This window comes from Dendropsophus ebraccatus, chromosome 8 (assembly GCF_027789765.1).
Source record: "Dendropsophus ebraccatus isolate aDenEbr1 chromosome 8, aDenEbr1.pat, whole genome shotgun sequence".
NCBI lineage: Eukaryota > Metazoa > Chordata > Amphibia > Anura > Hylidae > Dendropsophus > Dendropsophus ebraccatus.
The window spans coordinates 59801300-59820246 of record NC_091461.1 but is presented as its reverse complement, the minus strand read 5'-3'; the positions used below and the strand labels follow the sequence as shown (position 1 = coordinate 59820246).

Genomic DNA, 18947 nt, shown 5'->3' with positions numbered 1-18947 from the left:
ATAGCTCCCCTGTGCCCCCCCATAGTATATAGCTCCCCTGTGCTCCCCAATAGTATATAGCTCCCCTGTGTTCCCCCATAGTATATAGCTCCCCTGTGTTCCCCCATAGTATATAGCCCCCTGTGCTCCCCCATTGTATATAGCTCCCAGTGGCGGATTAAATGTACCCTGGGCCCCGGGCTGTCCACCCAACCTGGGCCCCCCCCCCAGTCAATCTGCCCACATTATGATCCTCTACTGCCCCCCCCCCCACGCTGTCCCCAAAAAACACTGCCTGCCTCCCCTCCCTGCTGACCCCAATAAACATAATGTTTGGTCCCTTGCTGCTACCCCCAGTAAGCATTGTCCACCTCACTTCCGCTGCCCCCAATAAACATATTGCCAACTCACCCTGATGTTGCGCACCCCCCCCCCCCCAGGTCACAGCAGCACAGAGGATGTCAGGAGAGGAGGGGGCTGATCTTATAGGGGAGGTCACAGCAGCACAGAGGATGTCAGGAGAGGAGGGTGCTGATCTTATAGGGGAGGTCAAAGCAGCACAGAGGAGTTCAGGAGAGGAGGGTGCTGATCTTATAGGGGAGGTCACAGAAGCACAGAGGATGTCAGGAGAGGAGGGTGCTGATTTATTAGGGGAGGTCCCAGCAGAACAGAGGATGCCAGGAGAGGAGGGTGCTGATCTTATAGGAGAGGTCACAGCAGCACAGAGGATGTCAGGAGAGGAGGGTGTTGATCTTATAGGGGAGGTCACAGGGTCCCAGCAGCACAGAGGATGTCAGGAGAGGAGGGGTGCTGATCTAAGAGGAGAGCTCACAGCAGCACAGAGGATGTCAGGAGAGGAGGGGGCTGATCTTATAGTGGAGGTCAAAGCAGCACAGAGGATGTCAGGAGAGGAGGGTGCTGATCTTATAGGGGAGGTCACAGCAGCACAGAGGATGTCAGGAGAGGAGGGTGCTGATCTTATAGGAGAGGTCACAGCAGCACCGAGGATGTCAGGAGAGGAGGGTGCTGATCTTATAGGGGAGGTCAAAGCAGCACAGAGGATGTCAGGAGAGGAGGGGGCTGATCTTATAGGCGAGGTCACAGCAGCACAGAGGGTGTCAGTAGAGGAGGCTGCTGGTCTTATAGGGGAAGTCACAGCATCACAGCAGCACAGAGGATGTCAGGAGAGGAGGATGCTGATCTATAGGGGAGTTCCCAGCAGCACAGAGGATGTCAGGAGAGGAGGCTGCTGGTCTTATAGGGGAGGTCCCAGCAGCACAGAGGATGTCAGGAGAGGAGAGTGATGATCTATAGGGGAGGTCACAACAGCACAGAGGGTGTCAGGAGAGGAGGGTGCTGATCTATAGGGGAGGTCACAGCAGCACAGAGGCTGTCAGGAGAGGAGGGTGCTGGTCTATAGGGCAGGTCACAGCACCACAGAGGATGTCAGGAGAGGAGGGGGCTGATCTTATAGGAGAGGTCACAGCAGCACAGAGGATGTCAGGAGAGGAGGGGGCTAATCCTATAGGAGATGGTCCCCCTCTTCCCCCCTTATAGATGCTCCCCCTCTTTATAGATGCTCCCCCTCTTTCCCCCTTATAGATGGCCCCTCTTTCCCCCTTATAGATGCTCCCCCTCTTTCCCCCTTATAGATGATCCCCCTCTCTCCCCCTTTATAGATGGTCCCTCTTTTCCCCTTTATAGATGATCCCCCTCTCTCCCCCTTTATAGATGGTCCCTCTTTTCCCCTTTATAGATGGTCCCCCTCTTTCCCCCTTTATAGATGGTCCCTCTTTTCCCCTTTATAGATGGTCCCCCTCTTTTCCCCTTTATAGATGGTCCCCCTCTCTCCCCCTTTATAGATGGTCCCTCTTTTCCCCTTTATAGATGGTCCCCCTCTTTCCCCCTTTATAGATAGTCCCTCTTTTCCCCTTTATAGATGGTCCCCCTCTTTTCCCCTTTATAGATGGTCCCCCTCTTCCCCCCTTTATAGATGGTCCCTCTTTTCCCCTTTATAGATGGTCCCCCTCTTTATAGATGGTCCCTCTTTCCCCCTTTATAGATGGTCCCTCTTTTCCCCTTTATAGAGGGTCCCCCTCTTTATAGATGGTCCCCCTCTTTTCCCCTTTATAGATGGTCCCCCCCCTTTATAGATGGTCCCCCTCTTTCCCCCTTTATAGATGGTCCCCCTCTTTTCCCCTTTATAGATGGTCCCCCTCTTGTCCCCTTTATAGATGGTCCCCCTCTTTTCCCCTTTATAGATGGTCCCCCTCTTTATAGATGGTCCCCCTCTTTTCCCCTTTATAGATGGTCCCCCTCTTTTCCCCTTTATAGATGGTCCCCCTCTTTTTCCCTTTATAGATGGTCCCCCTCTTTTTCCCTTTATAGATGGTCCCCCTCTTTATAGATGGTCCCCCTCTTTTTTCCCCTTTATAGATGGTCCCCCTCTTTTTTCCCCTTTATAGATGGTCCCCCTCTGCTCCCCCCCCCCCCCTTATATATGGTCCCCCTCTACTCCCCCCCTTATAGATGATCCCCCTCTCTCCCCCTTTATAGATGGTCCCTCTTTTCCCCTTTATAGATGGTCCCCCTCTTTCCCCCTTTATAGATGGTCCCTCTTTTTCCCTTTATAGATGGTCCCCCTCTCTCCCCCTTTATAGATGGTCCCCCTCTTTTCCTCTTTATAGATGGTCCCCCTCTTTCCCCCTTTATAGATGGTCCCTCTTTTCCCCTTTATAGATGGTCCCCCTCTTTCCCCCTTTATAGATGGTCCCTCTTTTCCCCTTTATAGATGGTCCCCCTCTTTTTCCCTTTATAGATGGTCCCCCTCTTTTCCCCTTTATAGATGGTCCCCCTCTTTTCCCCTTTATAGATGGTCCCCCTCCTTCCCCCTTTATAGATGGTCCCTCTTTTCCCCTTTATAGATGGTCCCCCTCTTTATAGATGGTCCCTCTTTCCCCCTTTATAGATGGTCCCTCTTTTCCCCTTTATAGAGGGTCCCCCTCTTTATAGATGGTCCCCCTCTTTTCCCCTTTATAGATGGTCCCCCCCTTTATAGATGGTCCCCCTCTTTCCCCCTTTATAGATGGTCCCCCTCTTTTCCCCTTTATAGATGGTCCCCCTCTTTTTCCCTTTATAGATGGTCCCCCTCTTTTTCCCTTTATAGATGGTCCCCCTCTTTATAGATGGTCCCCCTCTTTTTTCCCCTTTATAGATGGTCCCCCTCTTTTTTCCCCTTTATAGATGGTCCCCCTCTGCTCCCCCCCCCTTATATATGGTCCCCCTCTACTCCCCCCCTTATAGATGATCCCCCTCTCTCCCCCTTTATAGATGGTCCCTCTTTTCCCCTTTATAGATGGTCCCCCTCTTTCCCCCTTTATAGATGGTCCCTCTTTTTCCCTTTATAGATGGTCCCCCTCTCTCCCCCTTTATAGATGGTCCCCCTCTTTTCCCCTTTATAGATGGTCCCCCTCTTTCCCCCTTTATAGATGGTCCCTCTTTTCCCCTTTATAGATGGTCCCCCTCTTTCCCCCTTTATAGATGGTCCCTCTTTTCCCCTTTATAGATGGTCCCCCTCTTTTCCCCTTTATAGATGGTCCCCCTCTTTTCCCCTTTATAGATGGTCCCCCTCTTTTCCCCTTTATAGATGGTCCCCCTCTTCCCCCCTTTATAGATGGTCCCTCTTTTCCCCTTTATAGATGGTCCCCCTCTTTATAGATGGTCCCTCTTTCCCCCTTTATAGATGGTCCCTCTTTTCCCCTTTATAGAGGGTCCCCCTCTTTATAGATGGTCCCCCTCTTTACCCCTTTATAGATGGTCCCCCCCTTTATAGATGGTCCCCCTCTTTCCCCCTTTATAGATGGTCCCCCTCTTTTCCCCTTTATAGATGGTCCCCCTCTTGTCCCCTTTATAGATGGTCCCCCTCTTTTCCCCTTTATAGATGGTCCCCCTCTTTATAGATGGTCCCCCTCTTTTCCCCTTTATAGATGGTCCCCCTCTTTTCCCCTTTATAGATGGTCCCCCTCTTTTTCCCTTTATAGATGGTCCCCCTCTTTTTCCCTTTATAGATGGTCCCCCTCTTTATAGATGGTCCCCCTCTTTTTTCCCCTTTATAGATGGTCCCCCCTCTTTTTTCCCCTTTATAGATGGTCCCCCTCTGCTCCCCCCCCCCCCTTATATATGGTCCCCCTCTACTCCCCCCCTTATAGATGGTCCCCCTCTTTTTCCCCTTTATAGATGGTCCCCCTCTGCTCCCCCCCCCTTATAGATGGTCCCCCTCTGCTCCCCCCCCCCTTATAGATGGTCCCCCTTTTTTTCCCCCCTTTATAGATGGTCCCCCTCTGCTCCCCCCCCCCCTTATAGATGGTCCCCCTCTGCTCCCCCCCCTTATAGATGGTCCCCCTCTGCTCCCCCCCCCTTATAGATGGTCCCCCTCTTTTTCCCCTTTATAGATGGTCCCCCTCTGCTCCCCCCCCCTTATAGATGGTCCCCCTCTGCTCCCCCCCCTTATAGATGGTCCCCCTCTGCTCCCCTCCCCTTATAGATGGTCCCCCTCTGCGCTCCCCCTTATAGATGGTCCCCCTCTTCTCCCCCCCTTATAGATGGTCCCCCTCTCTCCCCCTTTATAAATGGTCCCCCTCTATAGATGGTCCCCCTCTTTCCTCCTTTATAGATGGTCCCCCTCTTTCCCCCCCTTTATAGATGGTCCCCCTCTTTCCCCCCCTTTATAGATGGTCCCCCTCTTTCCCCCTTTATAGATGGTCCCCCTCTTTATAGATGGTCCCCCTCATTTTTCCCCCTTATAGATGGTCCCCCTCTTTTTTCCCCTCTATAGATGGTCCCCCTCTTTTTTCCCCTCTATAGATGGTCCCCCTCTTTTTTCCCCTTTATAGATGCCCCCCCCCCCCTTGCACAGCAGTCAGCCTGGGCCCTGAATTCCGCTGCAGAGCGTCTCTAACGTGCGCTCTTAATACCGGAAGTCAGGGCTTAGGTGGCACAGTGAGCTGTGTGATGCGCGCGCAAAACACCCGCGGCAGCCGCACATCAGCCGGAGGCAGCCGGGGACTCCTGTGACCGCAAGCAAAATAATGCTTGCGGTCACAAGAGTGCAGTGGCGGGCCGGGTTGCAGCGGCGTGGGTGGATTATAATGTGGGCGGCACGGCATGGGCCCCCCCGGAGCCTCGGGCCCCGGGCGGCCACCCAAACCGCCCACATTATAATCCGCCACTGATAGCTCCCTGTGCTCCCCAGTAGTATATAGCCCCCTGTGCTCCCCAGTAGTATATAGCCCCCTGTGCTCCCCCATAGTATATAGCTCCCCTGTGCTAACCAGTAGTATATAGCCCCCTGTGCTCCCCAGTAATATATAGCCCCCTGTGCTCCCACATAGTATATAGCCCCCTGTGCTCCCCCATAGTATATAGCCCCCTGTCCTCCCCCATAGTATATAGCCCCCTGTGCCCCCCCATAGTATATAGCCCCCTGTGCTCCCCAATAGTATATAGCCCCCTTTGGTCCCCAATAGTATATGTGCTCCCCCTCCCATATAATATTGAAAAAAACAAACACTTTTACTCACCTAGGTCCACGCGTTCCTCGTCTCTTCCCTCTTGTGGCCGCACTTCCTGTGGTCACAAGAGGCTGCACTCCCCTTACCCTCGCGCCGACGCTCTAGTGACGTCGGGCGCTAGAGGGAGAGTGCGGCCTCTTGTGATCGCAGGAAGTGCGGCCACAAGAGTGACTGACAGGGAGGGAGCCAATGGCTCTCTCTCTGTCAGTGTCGCTGCTGCTGCAGCGCTGAAGCGCTGCGGCGGACGAGGGGGGCCCTGCAGGGGGCGCCATGGAGGGGTAAGTAGATTACCCATCCATGGCGCTCCCCCCTGACAGGCTGGTGGCCGGAGCCCTGTGCGACCGCATTGGTCGCACATAGCAACGGCCGGCCTGCTCGAGGGGCCCCTTTAACCAGTGGGCCCGGTGCACGTGCACCATGTGCCCTCTGGTTAAAGCGGCCCTGGATGGAAGTGATATTATTTTACACAATACATTTCCTCAGGTTGCAGACGCGACGCTCCACCCTCATTGTCATCTAAACCTCATGTCCAGCTATGGAGAGACAAGTCTACAACACAGGAATATCAGCCGAAAAACCATCAGCTGCATCTGCTCCATGTAGCATCCGGAGTCCGGGAACCATCAGCTGCATCTGCTCCATGTAGTATCCGGAGTCCGGGAACCATCAGCAGCATCTGCTCCATGTAGTATCCGCAGTCCGGGAACCATCAGCTGCATCTGCTCCATGTAGTATCCGCAGTCTGGGAACCATCAGCAGCATCTGCTCCATGTAGTATCCGCAGTCCGGGAACCATCAGCTGCATCTGCTCCATGTAGTATCCGCAGTCCGGGAACCATCAGCTGCATCTGCTCCATGTAGTATGCGGAGTCCGGGAACCATCAGCTGCATCTGCTCCATGCATTATAATGTGGGCGGCACGGCATGGGCCCCCCCGGAGCCTTGGGCCCCGGGCGGCCACCCAAACCGCCCACATTATAATCCGCCACTGATAGCTCCCTGTGCTCCCCAGTAGTATATAGCCCCCTGTGCTCCCCAGTAGTATATAGCCCCCTGTGCTCCCCCATAGTATATAGCTCCCCTGTGCTCCCCCATAGTATATAGCTCCCCTGTGCTAACCAGTAGTATATAGCCCCCTGTGCTCCCTTATAGTATATAGCCCCCTGTGCTCCCCAGTAATATATAGCCCCCTGTGCTCCCCCATAGTATATAGCCCCCTGTGCTCCCCCATAGTATATAGCCCCCTGTCCTCCCCCATAGTATATAGCCCCCTGTGCCCCCCCATAGTATATAGCCCCCTGTGCTCCCCAATAGTATATAGCCCCCTGTGCTCCCCAATAGTATATGTGCTCCCCCTCCCATATAATATTGAAAAAAACAAACACTTTTACTCACCTAGGTCCACGCGTTCCTCTTCTCTTCCCTCTTGTGGCCGCACTTCCTGTGGTCACAAGAGGCTGCACTCCCCTTACCCTCGCGCCGACGCTATAGTGACGTCGGGCGCTAGAGGGAGAGTGCGGCCTCTTGTGACCGCAGGAAGTGCGGCGACAAGAGTGACTGACAGGGAGGGAGCCAATGGCTCTCTCTCTGTCAGTGTCGCTGCTGCTGCAGCGCTGAAGCGCTGCGGCGGACGGAGGGGGCCCTGCAGGGGGCGCCATGGAGGGGTAAGTAGATTACCCATCCATGGCGCTCCCCCCTGACAGGCTGGTGGCCGGAGCCCTGTGCGACCGCATTGGTCGCACATAGCAACGGCCGGCCTGCTCGAGGGGCCCCTTTAACCAGTGGGCCCGGTGCCCTCTGGTTAAAGCGGCCCTGGATGGAAGTGATATTATTTTACACAATACATTTCCTCAGGTTGCAGACGCGACGCTCCACCCTCATTGTCATCTAAACCTCATGTCCAGCTATGGAGAGACAAGTCTACAACACAGGAATATCAGCCACAAAACCATCAGCTGCATCTGCTCCATGTAGTATCCGGAGTCCGGGAACCATCAGCTGCATCTGCTCCATGTAGTATCCGGAGTCCGGAAACCATCAGCAGCATCTGCTCCATGTAGTATCCGCAGTCCGGGAACCATCAGCTGCATCTGCTCCATGTAGTATCCGCAGTCCGGGAACCATCAGCTGCATCTGCTCCATGTAGTATTCGGAGTCCGGGAACCATCAGCTGCATCTGCTCCATGTAGTATCCGGAGTCCGGGAACCATCAGCAGCATCTGCTCCATGTAGTATCCGCAGTCCGGGAACCATCAGCTGCATCTGCTCCATGTAGTATCCGCAGTCCGGGAACCATCAGCTGCATCTGCTCCATGTAGTATTCGGAGTCCGGGAACCATCAGCTGCATCTGCTCCATGTAGTATCCAGAGTCCGGGAACCATCAGCTGCATCTGCTCCATGTAGTATCTGGAGTCCGGGAACCATCAGCTGCATCTGCTCCATGTAGTATCCGCAGTCCGGGAACCATCAGCTGCATCTGCTCCATGTAGTATTCGGAGTCCGGGAACCATCAGCTGCATCTGCTCCATGTAGTATCCGGAGTCCGGGAACCATCAGCAGCATCTGCTCCATGTAGTATCCGCAGTCCGGGAACCATCAGCTGCATCTGCTCCATGTAGTATCCGCAGTCCGGGAACCATCAGCTGCATCTGCTCCATGTAGTATTCGGAGTCCGGGAACCATCAGCTGCATCTGCTCCATGTAGTATCCGGAGTCCGGGAACCATCAGCAGCATCTGCTCCATGTAGTATCCGCAGTCCGGGAACAATCAGCTGCATCTGCTCCATGTAGTATCCGCAGTCCGGGAACCATCAGCAGCATCTGCTCCATGTAGTATCCGCAGTCCGGGAACCATCAGCTGCATCTGCTCCATGTAGTATCCGGAGTCCGTGAACCATCATCATGGCAAATAGCTGGAAAGAGAGGCAACACACTGTATCCACCTATGGACCATGTATCACTATGTTCTTCCCAGAATATGGGCGCAAATATTATCTATCAAAGACCCAAAACTGTTACATTCAGATTTATTTTGTACGTGTGAAGTAATTTTATTCTAATAAGATGTAATTATAGTTATAGATTAGTAACACAGGTCTGCAGGTTATCAGGAGAAATGTCTCTTTCACTATGGGCTGTAATATAGCAGGTACAAGCTCTCAGCCACCTGGCACTGATGGTACAGGAGCTTCAGTCTTTGGGCATTGATAATATTATGGGGGTTACCCGGCTTCGCCTCCTCATTAGACACAGTAAGTGTCATTTATCATTATAACCTGTTGGAGGTGCTCCGCAGAGGCGGATCCAGTTTTCCTTTTTCTAGGACATCACTGAGATCTGGGCTAGAAATGAACGTCCCTATTATTTGCCCTGATATAAAACTACAGATTTGTGGCTATTAGAACCAGAAGGAAAATACAGGAAAAAAAGGTCAAAATATCTATTAAACCTTTTCTTTATTTGTTTCTATCCCAAATAAAACTGCCATGTTCCTTATTTCCTTGCTCTTTTCTTCTTATAATTTCCATAGCCGGCACTCACAGACTGATGTATTGTAAACTTTACTCTATGTGTATTCTTTCCAATCTGACACTGTGCTCTCTGCTGCCACCTCTGTCCATGTCAGGAACTGTCCAGAGCAGGAGAGGTTTTCTATAGGGATTTGCTACTGCTCTGACAGTTCCTGACATGGACAGAGGTGGCAGCAGAGAGCACTGTATCAGACTGGAGAGAATACACCACTTTCTGCAAGGCATACAGCAGCTGATAAGTACTGGAAGAGTTCTTGAAATTTTTAAATAGAAGTAATTTACAGATCTGTTTAACTTTCTGAAACCAGATTATCTAAAAACATTTTCTTCTCCAGAGTCCCCCTTTAATATGTACATCCAGGAAGCAGCAAATGTGCAATAAAGTAAAGTGGAAAAAGTGTTATTTTTAAATTACCTATCTGAGCGCCGGCCATGTTCTCTGTGTCGCCCCCTGGTGTCACCTCCTCCGCCCGGCACTGTCCGCTCCCAGAGTCGCCAGGTCGGTATTTTTTGATCTGGAGAGAGGGATCCTGAGAAGCTGAGCGCACACACACCCTGGAGAACATGAGGACTAGGATGAGTGGAGAGCGGGGGAGGAGTGCCCTGTTATCAGTGACAGCAGGAGAGAGACAGAGCACACACACAGGAGGCACAGAGGGACGGAGCGCACACACAGGAGGCACAGAGAGAAAGAGCGCACACACAGGAGGCATAGTGAGACGGAGCGCACACACAGGAGGCACAGCGAGACGGAGCGCACACACAGGAGGCACAGCAAGACGGAGAAGTAACACACAGGAGGCACAGCAAGACGGAGCGCACACACAGGAGGCACAGCAAGACGGAGCGCACACACAGGAGGCACAGAGAGAAAGAGCGCACACACAGGAGGCATAGTGAGACGGAGCGCACACACAGGAGGCACAGCGAGACGGAGCGCACACACAGGAGGCACAGCAAGACGGAGCGCACACACAGGAGGCACAGCAAGACGGAGCGCACACACAGGAGGCACAGAGAGACGGAGCGCACACACAGGAGGCACAGAGAGACGGAGCGCACACACAGGAGGCACAGAGGGACGGAGCGCACACACAGGAGGCACAGAGGGACGGAGCGCACACACAGGAGGCACAGAGAGACAGAGCGCACACACAGGAGGCATAGTGAGACGGAGCACACACACAGGAGGCACAGAGAGACGCAGCGCACAGAGAGACGGCGCGCACACACAGGAGGCATAGAGAGACAGAGCGCACACACAGGAGGCACAGAGAGATGGAGCGCACACACAGGAGGCGTAGAGAGACAGAGCACACACACAGGAGGCACAGAGAGATGGAGCGCACACACAGGAGGCACAGAGAGACGGAGCGCACACACAGGAGGCGCAGAGAGACGGAGCGCACACACAGGAGGCATAGAGAGACGGAGCGCACACACAGGAGGCATACATGACCCGAGAGGAAACCAGGGGGGGACACTGCCTGGACTGCAAGTGAGGAGCTATGTGTACTGCCCCTGAACCTTTGACAGTGGCTGCGTGGTCTGCCGGGAGAGGAGGGTGCTGATCTTATAGGGGTGGTCACAGCAGCACAGAGGATGTCAGGAGAGGAGGGTGCTGATCTCATAGGGGAGGTCCCCGCAGCACAGAGGATGTCAGGCGAGGACGGTGCTGATCTTATAAGAGAGGTCACAGCAGCACAGAGGATGTCAGGAGAGGAGGGTGCTGATCTTATAGGGGAGGTGACAGGGTTCCAGCAGCACAGAGGATGTCAGGAGATGAGGGTGCTGATCTATTAGGGGAGGTCCCAGCAGAACAGAGGATGCCAGGAGAAGAGGGTGCTGATCTTATAGGAGAGGTCACAGCAGCACACAGGATGTCAGGAGAGGAGGGTGTTGATCATATAGGGGAGGTCACAGGGTCCCAGCAGCACAGAGGATGTCAGGAGAGGAGGGGTGCTGATCTTAGAGGAGAGCTCACAGCAGCACAGAGGATGTCAGGAGAGGAGGATGCTGATCTTATAGGGGAGGTCACAGCAGCACAGAGGATGTCAGGAGAGGAGGGTGCAGATTGCGGGTGCAGGGCGCTGTCAGTTTGCTTGGTGCTGTACACATTGTGCAGTGTGTGCAGCCACTCTGTGAGGAGGAAAAAGATGAGAGCGGCTGAAAGTTACTAAACTTTAGACAGTGTCTGCATGGCCTGCCGGGAGAGGAGGGTGCTGTCACTGCGTGCGGCTGCAGCCATGGCAACATGCACAGTGTGGGGCTGTCAGGACTACAAGTCTCAAGAACCCTGATGCTGAGAGTTGTTGTTATATTGGAAGGCTGCTGCTGTAACACTGCAACTCCCAGCATACCTCATTGTGCACTATAACTCCCAGCATACCTCCTTGTGCACTACAACTCCCAGCATACCTCCTTGTGCATTACAACTCCCAGCATACCTCATTCTGCACTACAACTCCCATTATACCTCATTGTGCACTACAACTCCCAGCATACCTTCTTGTGTACAACAACTATCATAGCCGCAGTCTGGGGGCCCTCCCCACAGACTGCGCCTATGATTGTTGTGCACAAGCAGGTATATTTGTATTTTTTTGAGGTATCGAACTGGTATTGAGTATCAAAATAAAAAAGCTGGTATGGTGACATCACTAGCAGGGCCTAGGCCTGTAATGCCTCTCTGTGCTTGCTCCCCACCTCTCTGCATTTCAGTAACGGTCCAGGGCTGGATTGTGTCCTCCTTTAGCGGAAGAATATTGAGCTTGCGCCACTGCTAGCGGGGTGGTTCAGCCGCACTGGGGACCCAGGTTGGGCCCAAGTTGGATTTAATCCGCTGCTGCTTCTAGCAGGACATACAGCAGCTGATAAGTACTGGACTTTTTTTATACAGAAATAGGTTACAAATTAGTTTAACTTATTGACACCAGATAATTTAAAAACTATTTGTTAAAGATGTGAAGCAAGGACTAAACATATTATAAATGCCATTTTTCCTATTGTCCTGGGGTCCTCAGGGTTTTCAGGGCTGCATACGCCTTGTAATGTATACTCAACCAGGGTGGATATACAGGATGCCAAGATCAAGGAAATCTGTCTGGTCCGTAGCAGGTAGAGAGCTGCATACACAAGCATGTGGACGGGTTGTACAACCGCTAGTCACAGCGCCGGCGTCAGCACCCGGCTTACCTGGGCAAGTGACGGGCCCTGTTAGCAGCTAGCAGAACGTGATGGCAGGTGTATTTTGGCAACAGCTTAACAGTCGCTTGTTAGAAAACAGTCACTTGTGGGACAGTTTCTTTAGTGCAGCGCTCTCTAACATGTGACTTTCCAGTTGCTGCAAAACTACAACCCCCATTGTGCACTGCTGGCAAGGTATAATGGCCGTTATAGTTTGGCAGCAGCTGAAAAGTCACTGACTGGGAAAGAAAGATTTAGGAAAACTGTTTATTTAATCCAGTGTTCTCCAACAAGTGACTCACTCTCCAGTTGCTGCAAAACTACAACTTCCATCACGCACTACTGGAAGGACATGATGGGAGTCGTATTTTGGCAACAGCTGAAGAGCCAGTGGTTGGGAAACAATGATTTAGGAGGACAGTGGCCCAATTTATCTAGGGGTGCAGTGACGGGGGGCATTGTCACAGTTCATAAGTGCAAAGGTTTTTTTGCACCAAGAGAAGAGCTAACTACAGACTGAAGGACAAGGTGCAGCTCACCTACAGATGGGGGGCACAAAGAGGGTCCTGTTACTGTTTGGGAGCTCTATGCCACCATGTATTGGGCTGTAAAAATCTGCAACATATCCTCCATGTCTGAACTCACCCTACATCATTCTGAGAGGCCATAAAAGCCTATTTCACATCTGACATTGTATAGTGGGGGACATGGCTAAGGCTAGGTTCACAATGTGTTTTATCCTATACGTTTAACGTATACATTTTATGGAAAAAACGGATGCAACTACCGATGCAATTGTGTGCCAACCGGTTGGATCCGGTTGGAACCGGTTTGAACCGGTTGGATCCAGTTTTTCCATTGACTTGTAAACAACAACAACAACAACAACCTGACAACGTGTCTGGGCATGCTCATGACATCACTACGACAAGCAGTGACATCACGTAAGGGACATAATTGGTGATGTCATCCAAGGGCCCTATAAGAGAAGGTGCACAGCCCCAGAATCTCTGTTCTTAGGGACTCACTAGCGATCACACTTTTGGTATTACCTTGCTTTCTGCCTGTGTATACTGATAGTTATTTCTAGTGTTTTCGATTTTCGTCAATCCATGGAGAGAGAGGAGAGGATTGAGAGGGAGCTTGCCATTTTTGGCAACCTCCTGTGCTATCTGGTTCCAATCCTAGTGGGCTGTCTTTCCACCAGACAGCCACTCAGCATGATTGAACCCTTCATCAACCCGCTGAGCTGGGGCAATTCCATCAGTGACCCGCTCAGCTGGGACAATATCACCTTGGGCCTGGGGCCAAACAGCACCATCACAGACCAGACCAGCTGTAAGATTACCCCCATCCTGCAGAGGCCCAATTACACCACCAGAAACCTGCAGCGTCCAAACACCACCTTTGAAGACCTGCCCGACTGTGACCTGATGTCCATCACCAGTCATGTCCAGAGCGCAGCAACCGCCTTCACTGACCTGCTTAGCTGGCTGACTGCTGTTAGCGATGTGCTCAGCTGGACATCCACTACCAGTCGCCTGCTAAGCTGGACTTTCAGTGATAGCGCCCTGCTGACCTGGATCACAGCTGCTGTAGAGAGAGTGAGTGTGATCACCACCATCTGTGATTACATCAACTGGATCTGCAGCACCAGAGACCTCATCATCTGGACCACCACCCTCACCCGCAGCAGCTTCCTGGACATCTGGACGACCACAGCCACCTGGATCACCAACACCACCACCGGTGAGCTGACAACGTTGATTTCCACCGTCACCACCAGCGATCTGCAGAGCGCACTGAGCAGCATAAGTGAGAAGCTGGTGTGGATTGCCACAACCCTCCAGCTTCTCACTTGGCTGACCAGTCGCTGCAACAGGTGCGCTTGGCTGCTAACTGCGGGTGAGGCGTTGTCCTGGATGAACACTACAAGCAGGATGCTGATCGGCGCCCTACAGGGCATCAGACTTATTGTGCGATGTCTGTCCAGTACCGAGGAGCTGAGGAAATGCCTGGCCATCATATCCGAAGAAGTGCTAAGCGGCTTCCCCGCCACCACCACCACAGCACGCTCCGAGGGACATCCCTACCGCCGACAGCGAATCATTTGAAATGATGGGACAACATCACCAGGGGCCTGAAGTTCCATCAGAGAGCAGCCCAGCTGGAAGATTACCACCAACCTGCAGAGGCCCAATTCCACCACCACCAACCTGCAGCGTAGCAACTCCAGCACCATCAAAATGCAGAGCCCAAACAACACCATTGGAGACCTGCCCAACTGGAATATGACCACCTGTGACCTCATTTCCATCAGCAGCCATCTCCAGAGTGCAGCAACCACCTTCACTGACCTGCTTAGCTGGACATCCACCACCAGCCGCCTGCTGAGCTGAACTTTCACTAATAGTGACCTGCTGACCTGGATCACAGCTGCTGTAGAGCCAGTGAGTGTGATCACCACCGCCTGTGATTTCATCACCTGGATCTGCAGCACAAGAGATCTGATCATCTGGACCACCACCCTCACCAGCTTCCTGGAGATCTGGATGACCACAGCCACCTGGATCACCACTACTACTGCCGGTGAGCGGATCACGTGGATTTCCACCATCAGCACCAGCGATCTGCAAGCAATCACATCGAGTGAGACATTGTCCTGGACTACAACCACCAGCAGGATGCTGATCGGCTTCCTACAGAGCATCAGACTGATCCTGCGATGCTTCACCAGTACCGAGGAGCTGAGGAAATGCCTGGCCATCATCTCCAAGAAATTGCTCAGCGGCTTCCCCGCCGCCACCACCACAGCACGCTCCGAGGGACATCCTGACCGCCGACAGCGAATAATTTAATAACTTAAATAAAGGTTTTTCTTGTTGCCAAAAATGTGTACTTTTTTATGTCACTATACATTGTAGTAAGGTGTGCAAGGGTGTAAGTGTGTAATAATGATAATGTGGGGCACTAAAAACACCATACACCACCTCTCTTACACTGTACCTGTCAGCTCTGCCCCCCCCCAAAGATGGCCGCTCTGCCGTACTCACCGTTATTGTGTGAGGTGAGGAGGAAAGGGGAACTACAACCATGGTGGACGGCACACAGGAGCGCCCCCTGCTGGTCACTCTCCTTCTCCAGCTCTTCCCTCTGCCACTGGCTGTAGGAGTATACACTGCCCAAACAAAAACACCCGGTGGGGTCTCAGTAGATTTATCCTTGTTTCCAGATAGTAACCAATCACAGCTCAGCTTTCATTTCTCACATTGCTCTGGGAACATGAAAGCTGAGTTGTGATTGGTTGCTATGGGCAACAAAGAGACTCTTACCATTAGAAAGCTTAAAGAGGTATTCCACACAAGAGCTAAAATAATGTAATGCTCCCAAACCTAGCTGGCCTTACTCACCAAGTCCCTCTGAGTATTTTGAGCCGTCTCCCATCTTTCTAGCTGCTGCCGTTCCTGAGTTACAAGTTTTTCTAAAAGCCGATCTATATCCAAGATAGGAAACTACATTTCCCATCATGCAATGCTTATGCCTGATAATGGTGAAGTAGCAGAGCTGAGATGGCACTGACCGAGTAGCAGAGCTGCGTTGGGCGGAAGGTTTAGCAGAGCTGAGTTGGCGGTGACGGTGTAGTAGAGCTGAGTTGGGGATGAAGGTGTATCAAAGCTGACTTGGCGGTGACTGTGTAGCAGAGCTGAATTGGCGGTGACGGTGTAGCAGAGCTAAGTTGGCGGTGACGGTGTAGCAGAGATGAGTTGGGGATGACTTTGTAGCAGAGCTGAGATTTTGGGTGACAGTGTAGCAAAGCTGAGTTGGGAATGACGGTGTAGCAGAGCTGAGTTGGCGGTGACGGTGTAGCAGAGCTGAGTTGGCACTGACCGTGTAGCAGAGCTCAGTTGGGGGGAAGGTGTAGCAGAGCTGAGTTGGCAGTGACTGTGTAGTAGAGCTGAGTTGGGGATGACCGTGTAGCAGAGCTCAGTTGGCGGTGACGGTGTAGCAGAGCAGAGTTCGGGGTGATGGTGTAGGAGAGCTGAATAGCGGTGACGGTGTAGCACAGCTGAGTTGGGGGGACAGTGCAGCAGAGCTGAGTTGGGGGTGACGGTGTAGCAGATCTGAGTTGGGGATGACGGTGTAGCAGAGCTGAGTTGGCGGTGACGGTGTAGCAGAGCTGAGTTTGCGGTGACGGTATAGCAGAGCTGAGTTGGCGGTGACGGTGTAGCAGAGCTGAGTTGGGAATGACGGTGTAGCAGAGCTGAGTTGGGGGTGATGGTGTAGCAAAGCTGAGTTGGGGGGGACGGTGTAGCAGAGCTGAGTTGGGGATGACGGTGTAGCAGAACTGAGTTGGCGGTGACAATGTAGCAGAGCTGAGTTGGCGATGATGGTAAAGCTGAGCTGAGTTGGGGGTAATGGTGTAGCAGAGCTGAGTTGGCGGTGACGGTGTAGTAGAGCTAAGTTGGGGATGACGGTGTAGCAGAGTTGAGGTGACGGTGTAGCAGAGCTGAGTTTGCGGTGACGGTGTAGCAGAGCTGAGCTTGGGGGGACGGTGTAGCAGAACTGAGTTGGGGGGACGGTGTAGCAGAGCTGAGATGTCACTGACCGAGTAGCAGAGCTGAGTTGGGGGGAAGAAGTAGCAGAGCGGAGTTGGCGGTGACGGTGTAGTAGAGCTGAGTTGGGGATGACAGTGTAGCAGAGCTGAGTTGGCGGTGACGGTGTAGCAGAGCTGAGTTGGCAGTGACGGTGTAGCACAGCTGAGTTGGCACTGACCGAGTAGCAGGGTTGAGTTGGGGGGAAGGTGTAGCAAAGCTGAGTTGGCGGTGACTGCGTAGTAGAGCTGAGTTGGGGATGACGGTGTAGCAGAGCTGAGTTGGCGGTGACAGTGTAGCAGAGCTGAGTTGGGGGTGACAGTGTAGCAGAGCTGAGTTGGGGGTGATGGTGTAGGAGAGCTGAGTTGGGGGAAAGGTGTAGCAGAGCTGAGTTGGCGGTGACGGTGTAGTAGAGCTGAGTTGGGGATGACGGTGTAGCAGAGCTGAGTTGGGGGTGACGGTATAGCAGAGCTGAGTTGGGGGTGACGGTATAGCAGAGCTGAGTTGGGGGTATGGTTTAGCAGAGCTGAGATGGCACTGACCGAGTAGCAGAGCTGAGATGGTTAGTGCTGCGGGTGAAGGTGGTGCCCCGTGGCTGATCACGAAGGGAGGGTGCCACTTGGTGATCGTGCGTTGGTGGGGTTGGAAGGTGATTGTGGGGTCGGGTGCCGCTGGTGATAGGGAAGGCTTGCTGCGGGCGATTTTGGGGGGGGGAGCTTGGTGAGTGCGGAGGCTATGCCGTGGGTGAGTGAGGGATGCCACGGGTGATGGTGGGGCGGTTGGTTGTGGGGCGGGGGGCTGTGTGCTGCGGGTGAGTGCTGGACAGTGCGCCGGGAGGCTCTGGACACAGGGGGTGAGCTCTGGGCTGGGGGTGACCGGGTGGCTGCTGTTAGTTAGCTGCGCTGATCACTGTCTCCCTCTCTAACAGCCACCCCATCAGTGTTCTCAGTCACTTCACTGTGCTGGGACTGAGGACACGTGGTGCCGACTCCGAGGGTGGGGGCCAGGAGCAGGGAGCGTGTCGGGTTGGACTGAGGTCTGATTATTCTATGCATTCCGTGGGGGTGAATGCAGCTGGATAACAGCAAAACTGTGCAGAATCCATAATAACTTTATATTGGAAAGATGAAAAGCTACGGGTGGGCAACGTATTAATGCAAAAATAATTTTGGGGGGGAATACACCTTTAACAAATAACCCCCATTCTTAGTAAAAACACAAGACAAAGGAGATTTTATACATAGCGGCACCGACCTGCAGCTGCCTCATATGTTCTGTGGCTGCAGATGGCAGCAAGTGACAAGTTCAGGTGCCGCCCCTGATTAGTGGCCACTCACCCCTCATATGTGGCGCTGTATTATAAATTGGGGGTGGTGGGGGGGCGCTGCTTAATGCTCATATGTGGCGCCATATTATATATGTAGGGAGGTCGCCCATCTATGCTCATATGCGGCACTGTATTACAAATGTATGTGTGTGTAGGGGGGGACACCTATCAATCCTCATGTGTGTACTCTGCAGGTTAGTTAGCGCTAGTGATGGGTAGTTCGTGAGTGATTAGTTCAAAATGAACTAATCTTTAGAGTGAACTAGTTCATCTAGTTCACCATCCTGACAGAGATTAGTTCATTATGAACTAAACAGAAAGTGGGAGGAGCCAGTGATCCCTCATCCAGCTCCAGGAAACAAGCTCCCTGCTCTCACACTTGCTCTATAGCTCCTGAAGCTGTAAAATAAGGTAGTAAAACACTATACCGCACACATCACATACAAATATAATAGTAATAATATTAATAACATTGAAATTGCACAGTAGACAGACACAGCCCATATGTGTGTAAGAGAGAGAGAGAGAGAGAGAGAGAGAGAGAGAGAAAGAAAGAGAGAGAGAGTTAGTTTCTATATGTGGTTCATGTCCCTCACCAGTCTTTGGGATTAGATCAGCCTCCTGGAGCCTAGAAGATCAGTCTTGCTAAAATCTTTACCCCCTGGCTCCTGTTCTGTACTCAAAATGGTGGCTGCTGATCTGCTTCTCAGCTCCCTCATACACATTCATTATGAGTCAGTCCTCTACACTACCACAGGGGGC

The 18947-nt window shown here is 52.6% G+C and overlaps 1 protein-coding gene across 2 annotated transcripts in view; it reads right to left on the bottom strand.

The window, feature by feature from the left end:
* DNAJB12 (DnaJ heat shock protein family (Hsp40) member B12) overlaps positions 1 to 15463 on the bottom strand; it is an 83640-nt gene extending 68177 nt beyond the window's left edge. The window contains exon 1 of one of the 2 annotated variants that reach the window (XM_069980532.1): positions 15320 to 15463. Coding sequence is in view for 1 of the 2 variants with exons in the window: in XM_069980537.1 (XP_069836638.1) it covers positions 9496 to 9514 (19 nt within the window). In the remaining variant the exon portion in view is untranslated. Of the gene's footprint in view, positions 1 to 9495; positions 9582 to 15319 lie in introns of those variants that run through there. The other variant, XM_069980537.1, reaches the window with a different exon arrangement.
* Positions 15464 to 18947: the final 3484 nt, after the last annotated feature.